Source organism: Ranitomeya variabilis, chromosome 3 (genome assembly GCF_051348905.1).
Source record: "Ranitomeya variabilis isolate aRanVar5 chromosome 3, aRanVar5.hap1, whole genome shotgun sequence".
NCBI lineage: Eukaryota > Metazoa > Chordata > Amphibia > Anura > Dendrobatidae > Ranitomeya > Ranitomeya variabilis.
The window spans coordinates 654,349,503-654,361,737 of record NC_135234.1 but is presented as its reverse complement, the minus strand read 5'-3'; the positions used below and the strand labels follow the sequence as shown (position 1 = coordinate 654,361,737).

Sequence of the window (12,235 nt, the reverse complement as noted above, 5' to 3'; positions counted from 1 at the left end):
TCATGTGAGTAACACACAGGTGCTCTGGGGCACATCTGTAGATTGAAAATTACAGAGATAGCGGTGCACTTAGTGCGACGCGCACTTTTTTCCGTTATGTACAGCACTATCCATAACATAGCACTATACATGATAGAGCAGAGTTGGGAGAATAATTATCCCAAGGGGCCACATGACAGACCATGACCAATAGGCTGAAATTAATTATGTTCAATATTAATATTAAGATAATATATATAAAAAAATTATTAATATTTGTATAACAGTACAGAGCAGAATTAAGTATGCCGCTATCCCCCTATATACGGTATAACCCCCTTCATAGACCCCTACATACAATATGAGCCCCCGCATTCCCCCTCAATCAGCAACCAAAGCGATCAACCTTTCGGACCCTTATACATGTAAACCATAACTAAAAAACTTTATCTCCTTAGCGACTTCCGATACACTGTGTCTCCACAGTAATGAACATATAGAAATATATACAATATAGATACTACTGGGCTAAGGGGGGTATCAGCAATACTTTTCAACAATCTAACGAGAAAAAAAGCCTTAATATTGTCCAAGAAGAAACAAATATGATATCCTTATCAATCAAACAATAACTCCTCAGATCATAAATGGCCAGTCAAAGGGCAGTGCAAAACCACGAAACATTCATATATATAGTCATGTTTCTATGGACATGGACTATCCTATATACAGTATATATATGTAGAACCTATATGGCTTGAAAAGTTGTGTAATTAGTTTAATTTCATCTTCTGATACGTTTTTCCCCTCTTTTGATTATTCAGGGATTTATCAGGGAATTTCTTCAATCAGGACAAGAAAAGGAGACCATAAGCCATACTGCAATGAGGATTACAGCTCACATGCCCAGGCAATATGCTCCCACATACAATATGAGCCCCCACACATACAGTATGAATCCACACACAGCCCCCTACATACAATGAGCCCGCACACAGTACCCTACCTACAGTATGAGTCCCCACATAGCTATCTAGATACATTATGAGCACTCAGAAAGCTCACTATATACATTATAAGCTCCACATAGCTCCCTATATACAGTCTGAGCCCCACATAGCCTCCTATATACAGTATGAGCCTAGACATACAGTACCTCCCTATATGCAGTATGAGCCTACACATAGCTCCCTATATGCATTTTCAGCCCCATATAGCCTCCTATATACAGTATGAGCCTGCACATAGTTCCCATATACAGTATGAGCCCCATATAGCCTCCTATGTACAGTATGAGCCCGCAGATAGCTCCCTATTTACAGTATGAGCCCCAACATAGCATCCTATATACAGTTTGAGCCTGCACATAGCCTCCTATATACATTGTGAGCCTGCACATGGCAACCTATATACAGTATGAGGCCCCATATAGATGCATATGTACATTACGAGCCTGCGCATAGCAACTATATACCATATGAGGCCCGATATATCTCCCTATATACATTACAAGCCTGCGCATTGCAACCTATATACAGTATGAGCCCCTAAAAAGCTGCATATGTACATTACGAGCCTGTGCATAGCAAACTATATACAGTATGATCCCTCACATCCCATACACATATTAATTAAAAACAAAAAAACTAAAAACCTACAGACATACTCGCCTCTCTCCCGTTCCCCTGGTGCTCTGCTCCAGTTCCCGAGGCTCCAATGCTAATGGCCAGTGCGTACATGCTGGCATGATGACATTATCGTGCTGGTACATCACAGCAAGAACAACGGGAGCTCCCCTGAAGCTGAGCTGCCACTCTGTATCATCGGCAGCGCAGCCCCAGGAAAGCTTCCCGCTGGAATAAGTGCGTTACAGACAGCGGTGCACAAAACATTGGAATCAGTCTGACAATGGCCCCCCCAGAGCCTCAGGCCCTGTGCAGTAGCCCAAATAGCCTTCATTATAATCCGCCTATGGCCCCACACACCTTGGAACTCTCCCTGCTGTGAGGCTTCTGTGTCACAGAATCAACAACAGCATCAAAACTAAGTAGAGGAAAGGGTCAATCTATTGTCTTTACCAGAGTGTAGCAGAGCGGACGCCCTTCTTTGTCTGCAAAGTCCCCCTCCTCTCCACTTAGTTTTGATGCCGCTGTTGGCTCTAGAAAAATCGTGAAGTTTCAGCAGCTGATCGGACCCCCTCCCTCCCTGGCCTCTGTGCAGCTGAACTGCCTGCATCGGCGGTATGTCCACCCCTAACATAATGAACGGGGCACTCCAGACCTTGATGTGTTGGTTTTTAAAAAAAAATTTTGGTCATAATTCACCAGAAGACATTTGTTTCTGTATTTATCAAGGTTGGTTAAAAAAATTTGATTTTGTTTTATTTTAGAGCAAATTGAATTTTATTTTGTCTTTACACATGACAGAAATGTATGGGAACATTGCAGTACAAGACTTGATTTTTGGTGACCATGTCCAGTATGCATTATGACATTAAATACTTATTGTTCTTTTCTAAGAATTTACAACTTACCATTCTTTTTCTTTTTTGCAGAATGCGGGCCAATAGGAGACTATGCTTTGCTGTGGTAATATTTGTGCCAATGTCTTTATTCTGCTTGCACATGTGGAGAAAATCATCTGAAAAGGTGGTATCAGTCTGGAATAGAGAAGCCCCTGAAGACATACTTGATTACAGTCTACTGCAACCACTTGAAAAATTTTCTGGGATATCTTTAAAATGGAAAAATGAAGTGTTAGAGTACGTATTCTGCATTTTAAGTGTGGATGGTGAATATAAGCAAGTAGGCGCAGGTGTATGATTGTTCTGCATTGTTTGCCATTTAATAATGGATATTGATGTAAAGCCCCATACATCATGGTAAAGCCTTGTGTCAGCAATGGAGGATCCAGAGGCTTTATGACATTAGGGGGAGTGAAATTGTGAATGAACACTGCTATTCTGTGCAATAATTGAATCGATCACCTAAGTGATTTGAACCTATGCACATGGCTTATTAGGCTACGTTCCTACAATCAGTTTGTGAGTTTTTGATGTTGCAGATTTTCTAGATAATTTTGCCACCAACAGTAGCATGTAAAAATTTGGACACCCCTGGTCAAAATTACTGTTATTGTGAAAAGTTAAGCAAGTTGCAGATGAAATGATCTCTAAACGGCCTAAAGTTAAAGATGACACATATCCTTTGTATTTTAGGCAAAAACTATATATGCATTTTTATATTTTACATTTTAAAAATTACAAAAAGGAGAATGGGTTGATGCAAATGTTTGGGCTTCTTGCATGGTTAGTACCTAGTAGTACCCCGTTTTGCAAGTATCTCAGCTTGTAAGCTTCCTTCTGCTAAATTCTTCCAGTTCTATGAGATTGCTGGGTCATCCTGCATGCACTGCTATTTTGAGGTCAAGCCACAGATTTTCAATGATGTTCAGACCAGGGGACTGTGAGGGCCATTGTAAAACATTCAGCTTGCACCTTTTGAGGATTTTGACTTGTGTTTAGGATCATTATTCATTTGTAAAAGCCATCTGCAGCGCCCCAGAGTCCTGGTCGTTGCAGTACTGTTGCTCCGCCACTAAGGGGGGCTATGGTACGTCTGATGGCACTGAAGGAGTTCATCTGACCAGGTATCACAGACACCAATACATTTCACAGTCTGGCCTCCAGGGGGAGCTAAGGGCACTATGCATTAGGCCACTCCTCACAGTCTGGTAAAACTGGGGGTTGGATAGGAAGTGAGATCAGAAAGCTGACTGGGTTGGAACCAGGCAACACCTTGTGGCAGAGGGTGTTGTAGGGGAAGATTCAGAGGGGTCCCTGCCAGGGGTGGGATCCTGACAGAGACCTAGCAACCAGAGAGCGGCGGTACCCCAAGAAAGGACAAGAAGCGAGGTTATTGTGCTGAGTGAGAAACGAGATCAACGCAACAAGGAGAATACCAGTAGGAGTCGTGCTGTAAGACGAGGCAACATCCTACTGAGGCGCGTAACCATTGGCCGGAACGCCGAGGAAGTATAGAGCTCCAGGCCAAACTTCAAACCTACGGCAGGACAGTCAGTTCTAGGCGGGCTGTCTCACCCAATTGACCTAGGAAGACACAGGGGGGGTAACAACAGGAGTGGGGCGACGCTAGAGTCCCGGAAGAGCTCCAAGCCTCCCCGTCATACGGGTGCGTCCTAACCATAAGATCTGGGGGATGTGGAAGAACATCAGAATCAAGTTGTGAGGGAACACGAGAAACAGACACAACAGTTGTGGGGACTATTCCGTAAGCACAGCAGGGGAGGACCACAACACACAAGCGCTAGAAGGTAGGCACAGATTTCCACCTGCAAAGGGAGCTCTGGATGTGCCATCGGACCGGCCAGGCTTGCGCGGCCCGGTTAACCGTATTCCGGATTGAGGATCCTGAAGCCTTCAGTAAAGAGGTAAAGAGACTGCAACCTGGTGTCCTCGTTATTTACCGCGACCGGCACTTCACCGCACCATAACGACATCCCATACCTCCACCTTCATTGTACGCCCCTCAGCAGGGTCACGGACCGGGTCTAGCCACCGTGACAACTCCAGAACAGAGACTCAGAGACCCGGTACCGGGTACTCCTCGGCCCTGCGACAGTGGGGGCGCTGCACATCCCCTTTTCAACTTCAGCTTTTTTACAGATGGTGTTATGTTTGCATCCAGAATTTGTGAGAAATTTCATTGAATTCATTCTTCTCTCTACCTGTGAAATGTTACCAATGCTATTGGCTGCAACACAACCCCAAAGCATGATTGATCCTCCCCCATGCTTATTGGTTGGCGAGATGTTCCTTTCCTGAAATTCTGTGCCCTTTTTTCTCCACACATACCTTTGATCATAGTGGCCAAAGAGTTCTATTTTAACTTCATCGGTCCACAGGACTTTTTTCAAAATGCATCAGGCTTGTTCAGATATTCTTTTTTATACTTCTCTCACTGAATTTTATGGTGAGGACACACGAGAGGTTTTCTGCTGATGAATCTTCCATGAAGGCCATATTTGTGCAGGAGTCTCTGAACAGTAGAACAATGTGCCACAACTCCAGAGTCTGCTAAATCTTTCTGAAGGTCTTTTGCAGTCAAGCGGGGGTTCTGATTTGCCTCTACAGTTCTCACTCAAATTTTGCTTGGTCCTAAACACCTAATCTTGACCTCCACTGTTCCTGTTAACTGCCATTTCTTAATTACATTTAGGACTGAGGAAACCACAACTTAAAAATGCTTTGCTATCTTCTTATAGCCTTCTCCTGCTTTGCGGGCCTAAAACATTTACATTTTTAGAGTGCTAGGCAGCTGCTTAGAAGAACCCATGGCTGCTGTTTTTTCGTACAAGGTTAGAGAAGGCTGGTTTTTATAAGGGTGGGAAATTTGCATCACCTGACCTTTTCTAATGATGATAGTGAACAAGCCATAACTCTAACAGGCTAATTAAACCTTGGTCAAAGTTATTTGAGCTCACAAATCTCAGAGGGATGCCAAACATTTGCATCAGTCCATTTTCCTTTTTGTAACTTTGAAAATGTAAAAAATGGCAATATATATATATATATTTTCTCTAAAATACAATGGGAATGTGTCATCTTTAACCTTAAAAAAGGAATTAAACTGGGAAGAAAAAAGCGCAATAGGGTTTGTCCTGATAAAGAGGTTTGGCGTGACCTTGAAACACGTTGACTTGTAAACTTGTTCTATTAAATTATTTGATTTTAAGGATTCTATCTCAGCATCGCATGATTGATACCTCCCGTTGTTTTCCTCATACCTGTGGTCATGTTTATCCTTAGGCCTCTTAGAGATCATTTAATCTTCAACTTGATTAACTGTTCACAATAACAGTAATTTTGACCAGGGGGGCCCAAACTGTTACTTGCCACTGTATTAAGCAAATTAGTATGTGACATGGCTAGTCAGAAGAACTATACTACATTTCTAATTGGAGGTATTTGCTAATATTATTATTATTACTACACCTAGTACATATTGGGATAAGATCTTGGAGTTGGGAATACCCCTTTCAGTCTACCTTCATCCGTAAAACTAGGAAGCGTAGAATGTGTGTCTAGGTGATGTGTACATTAGAAGGGCACCGAGGTCGTGCCCAAAAGGGCAGTGGAGGTCTTTAGTTAATTAGAGCCACTGTCATAGCATGGGTTACAGTGCCTAGTGCAAGGCAAATATTTTGTGCACCCTTTTTCGTGAACCCTTACCTCTCCCTAAGTCCGTTCCACCAGTTCCGTATTGAACCCCTTATACCCAAGCTCATGTACTGCATTTTGAGAAAATATGATTGATGTAATTATAGTTTGCCTTTTGGCCTTGTAGATTTTTTCTGTTTGATGAGTCTTGTTGCCTTGTTGTCTCTTCTCTCCTTTCCCCTTTTCTCCTGCAAACACTTACATTTCGCCACTGGCTAGAGATCTTCAGTTTATTTGTAGAGTCTCTAATATCTGAAGGTAATTGATGTTTTCCCGTAATGCAGCTTGGTATCAGCCTAGGGGCCTCGGCTATCTCAATGTGCATCAATACTGACATCTATTCTTTTCCATGCACTAAAAAAATGAATTTGCACTGCAAATAATAATAATAATAATAATAATAATAATAATAATAATTCCTGAATATAAAGTTAACAAAACATATATTTTTCTGTCTTTAAAATTTCTGTCACGTAACTAAATTTAGATCTTTCTTGTGGAGGAAGATAAAGTCATTGTGATGTTGCAGTTATTCAAGGCCATGCATGGTACATCTTGAACTCCATATCAGGCCCATATGATGTGTTAGAAAAATGTTTTTCATGGTCTCAACGTGTCTATACTTCTTTGCAAAGTTCCCAAGTCTTTGACAGTAATGACCACACAGGCAGTGCTACCATTTTTGGCTTATTGTTGTATTATTCCACAGGCTCCTGCCAAAGAACTACTGTAAATGTGAAGCAGAGACGACACTGAACATTCCCTTCAGACAGGAGTTAATAGGAAAACCATACGCACTGGACTTTACAGCAGCTATCAAACCTTCAGAAATGAATGACACACATAAGAGAAGAGAGTTGGAGTATAAAAAATTTAAGATGAGGTAACAATTAAAACAACATTGTGCAAGTCTTCTAAACATAATGGCACGGAGCAGCGTACAGTACTCCCTGATACTGCCGATCATCTCCTATTCACTGTGGAGCTGCAGAACCAGGGGACAAAGCCTTGCTATCTCCACTCAATACACTGTTTACCTCCGCAAACCAGTGTAGCTAATAGTAGTTGGTCGGTAGGTGGAAAATGTCTTGGACCCCCACCGATCTGGTAATGATAATCTATCCATCAACAGAGGTGTATCTATGTTTTCTGGCACCAGAGGCAAGAATTTAGTTTGGTGACCCCCTAAGTACATACTGGATGTGATTTGCATATTTAGTCACATGCCGACGAGCTGCTCTCCCTAATTCTGTCAATATTCAGTGAAAAAGTGAGAGAAGTAGGAAGAGAAGCTAGTTGTCACATGACCATAAGTATGAAAATTGCACATAAAGTACCTGGAACCTGCAAGCATAGCTGAATCATGACAGTGATTATATGTCATGTCGGACACTATTCACACTAGGGCGTCCGACAGACAGCGGTAATTCCACATTCGTCCACTATACGCTCAGTGGCGCCGACTAGACTTTATCCAGGTTGTCTGGGGTTAATCTAGCTGGGAATCGGGTTGGAGGCTGGGTCACGCCCGTGGCCTTTAAATATTCATTCTGGACTTTGGGCGTCGCCGATTATAGCTTGTGTCTTGTGCCTGGTGATCTCGGTCTGGAGTGGTGGTCTAGTAGAAGAAATATCGTATCTGGTGGTGTATTATCCTTGTCATATTTCTCCTTCCTATATTTGTATTTGTTTTACCCTGTGCACATTATAGTATTTTCCTGTGTGTCTGCGGCGTGGTGCGTTTTTAGTTTTCCCTGTCTGTGCTTTCTGTAGGGGTTGGTGTGTGGTCTAATCACTGGGTGGCGGGTGGAGGTTTCAGCATAGGACTGAAACAGGAGTCAGGGTCAGGCCTGGCGGCCCAGACAAGCACACCATCAGTGTAAATTCTGGGAGAGGGACAGACAGGGTTTTCCCTAGTCTGAGGGATATCGCAGGGGCCCTGGTAATCAGCTGTAGTCTACCCAGTTCCCGCATGACAGTATATTACACCCTGTTAGGATTGGCATGCTACAGGGGTTTCATTTTATAATTAATAGGCTTGTCCTGGTTTCAGGTTAAAGTCTGCAGTCACTCTATGTGATTGCAGGATTCTGAATTCTGACAGCACATGCACTGCACACTTTTAGGATTCTCAATCGCTGGTGGCAAGTGTGGACAGTCATTTCAGCACGCGTATTCGATTTGAATACCTTTGGCCACATTCCAACTAGACATTTCCAACCTCACTCAATTTTCATTGAGGCCACGTATGTGTAGTCGGCACATGACCGCATGTATGCAAATCTTTGACACAAGAGAATCCTGACAGCGTGCAGTGGGCACTGTGAAAATTCAGAATTCTACAGTCACATAGAATGACTGCAGACTCATCGCAAACTTGGACAACACCTTAAATGCTCCTAACATAAATAAAAATATGAGAATTAGTCAGTGTCACAAAAAAACATTTACATCCAGGTACCTTATACCTCCCCTGGCAAAATTGTGGAATCACCGGCCTTGGAGGATGTTCATTCAGTTGTTTAATTTTGTAGAAAAAAAGCAGATCACAGACATGGCACAAAACTAAAGTCATTTCAAATGGCAACTTTCTGGTTTTAAGAAACACTAAAAGAAATCAAGAACAAAAAATGTGGTAGTCAGTAATGGTTACTTTTTTAACCAAGAATAGGGAAAAATTATGGAATCACTCAATTCTGAGGAAAAAATTATGGAATCATGAAAAACAAACAAACAAAAAAACACTCCAAAACATCACTAGTATTTTGTTGCACCACCTCTGGCTTTTATAACAGCTTGTAGTCTCTGAGGCATGGACTTAATGAGTGTCAAACAGTACTCTTCATCAATCTGGCTCCAACTTTCTCTGATTACTGTTGCCAGATCAGCTTTGCAGGTTGGAGCCTTGTCATGGACCATTTTCTTCAACTTCCACCAAAGATTTTCAATTGGATTGAGATCCGGACTATTTGCAGGCCATGACATTGACCTTATATGTCTTTTTTCAAGGAATGTTTTCACAGTTTGCTCTATGGCAGGATGCATTATCATCTTGAAAAATGATTTCATCATCCGCAAACATCCTTTCAATTGATGGGATAAGAAAAGTGTCCAAAATATCAACATAAACTTGTGCATTTATTGAAGATGTAATGACAGCTCTCTCTCTCCCCAGTGCCTTTACCTGACATGCAGTCCCATATCATCAATGACTGGAAATTTGCATGTTCTTTTTAGGCAGTCATCTTTATAAATTTCATTGGAACAGCACCAAACAAAAGTTCCAGCATCATCACCTTGCCCAATGCGATTCATCACTGAATATGACTCTCATCCAGTCATCCACAGTCCACGATTGCTTTTCCTTAGCCAATTGTAGCCTTGTTTTTTTCTGTTTAGCTTTTCTGTATGTAAATCCCATTTCCTTGAGGCGGTTTCTTACAGTTTGGTCACAAACGTTGACTCCAGTTTCCACCCATTCGTTCCTCATTTGTTTTGTTGTGCATTTCCTGTTCTGGAGACCTATTGCTTTAAGTTTCCGGTCTTGACGCTTTGATGTTTACTTGGTCTACCAGTATGTTTGCCTTTAACAACCTTCCCATGTTGTTTGTATTTGGTCTAGATTTTAGACACAGCTGACTGTGAACAACCAACATATTTTGCAACATTGCTTGATGATTTACCCTCTTTTAAGAGTTTGATAATCCTCTCCTTTGTTTCAATTGACATCTCTCTTGTTGGAGCCATGATTCATGTCATGTCAGTCCACTTGGTGCAACAGCTCTCCAAGGTGTGATCACTCCTTTTTAGATGCAGACTAACGATCAGATCTAATGTGATGCAGGTGTTAGTTTTGGGTATGAAAATTTACAGGGTGATTTCATAATTTTTTCATCAGAATTGAGTGACTCCATAATTTTTCCCCTATGCTTCGTTAAAAAAAAGTAACCATTACTGACTACAACATTTTTTTTCTTGATTTCTTTAAGGCTGGGTTCACACTACGTTATGGGGGTCCGTTAGACAGACTACGTTACACCGCAACATAAACGCGGTGTAACGTAGTCCTTGACAGCCGCCATTAATTCCTATGTCGGACGCATCGCTAGCGCACGCCCACAATGGGCGTGCACTAGGGATGTGCCGTCATTGAGTAATGGACCCTGAGATGCTGGCTGCAGCGTTTCCGGGTCCGTCACTGCTAGCGCAGATATAGCTAGCAGATGCTCTGTCTGCGCTAGCGTGCTGCCATAGCGGCACTTACGTTTACAGCAGCCCGTTACCGTATGTGTTGAACGGGCTGCTGTCAACATAGTGTGAACCCAGCCTTAGTGTTTCTTAAAGCCAGAAAGTTGCCAATTAAAATTACTTTAGTTTTGTACTGTAATCTGCTTTTTTTCTACAAAATTAAACAACTGAATGAACATCCTCCAAGGCCGGTGATTCCGTAATTTTTGCCAGGGTTGAAGATAAACAGCTCCGGAGACAACATCTTTCTTTTCATCTTCCTCTTGTCCAGACTCCATGATGACTTCCATTTTCTCCAGTCTTGTGCAGCACATCTCCACACAATACCCTTAAAAACGGCAGTTTCATCATAATGCTCCTGAATAAAAATATCTGCCCTACGTTGAGCCCCTGAATAAATAATTTCCCCTCACAATTTTCCATGCTCAAAATATGACCCCAACATTGTCCCTCTTATAGTACATTCTCCCCTCACTGCACTCTCTTTTCCATTCTGGGCCCCTTCTTCACACTGTCCTCTCACATGGTGTCTGCCCTATAGGTCCCAGTCTCTATACTCTGCCCCCTCATCACACTCCCCCTTCTTAGTTTACTGTCCCTCCATGTTACACCCCCAAACACTACTCAGTCTTTACTCTCTGCCCACTCTCATTTTTCTCCCTCCATACTGTCTTCTCACACCATTCTCCTCCATCCTCATACTGTCTCCTTTTTCCATCCCCCTGCTAACCATACTGTGTTGGCACACATTCCATCATCATCACTCCCCATACTGTGTCCACATACATTTTTCCCCTCGCTACTCATACTGTGATCGCACCCATGCCCCCACTCATCATACTGTGTCTGCACCCATCACCCAACTCACTCCCCATATTGTGTCTTCATACATTCCCCTTCACTCTCCATACTGCATTTGCACCCATCCTCTCCATTCTGTTTCTGCACCAATCCCTCCACTCACCATACTGTGTCTGCACCCGTATCCCACATATAATCTCCTCCGCTCCTCATACTGTGTTCGCACCCATCTTCCCACTCATCATACTGTGTCTGCACTCATCTCCTCCATTTACCATATGTCCGCACCCATTCCCCATACTGTTTCCTCGTACATGCCCACCATCTGCCACCTTGCTCTTCAAACTGTGTCTTCAAATCTCTTCCCTCTTCATATTGTGCCTGCACCTGCCCCTCCCTTGCTCCTCTAACTTGTGTCCTCAAATTTTCTCTGTTACACAAATCGTCCCCACTAAATACTAGTGGTGAAATCCAACTATCGTAACATATAAATCTTATCTTGGATAAAAAGTAACCTTTAATATAGCTGTTAAAATCAGCAAATAGTCATTAAAAAAGTGCAAGGTACAAAAGACAGACAACAATCAAAAAACAAAAACCAAGAGTTGCATATAGTGTCTCTCTATGCACCTAGGATATACCTCGGTTTTGTTTTTGTTTTTTGATTGTTGTCTGTCTTTTGCACCTTGCACTTTTTTATGACTATTTGCTGATTTTAACGGCTATATTAAAGGTTACTTTTTATCCAAGATAAGATTTATGTGTTACGATAGTTGGATTTCACCACTAGTATTTAGTTTGGACTATAATATTATGGCAGGTTTCCTCACTACAGGAATAGACACTAACGCCTGGGTATCCGAGGCTAGGGATGTTTTCTCAGATAGAGTCTTTGTGCAGAAGAGATACACGCCATCTTATAATACGACCTTTAAGGAGTTGACCAATACATACAGGGACCAAATATCC

The 12,235-nt window shown here is 42.2% G+C and overlaps 1 protein-coding gene across 2 annotated transcripts in view; it reads left to right on the top strand.

The window, feature by feature from the left end:
• B4GALNT1 (beta-1,4-N-acetyl-galactosaminyltransferase 1) overlaps nucleotides 1-12,235 on the top strand; it is a 245,953-nt gene that overhangs the window by 80,721 nt on the left and 152,997 nt on the right. For both annotated transcript variants that reach the window (XM_077297769.1, XM_077297770.1), the window contains exons 2-3: nucleotides 2,534-2,740; nucleotides 6,927-7,100. In XM_077297769.1, coding sequence (XP_077153884.1) covers nucleotides 2,535-2,740; nucleotides 6,927-7,100 — 380 coding nt within the window. In that variant the 5' untranslated portion in view covers nucleotide 2,534. The remainder of the gene's footprint in view (nucleotides 1-2,533; nucleotides 2,741-6,926; nucleotides 7,101-12,235) is intronic.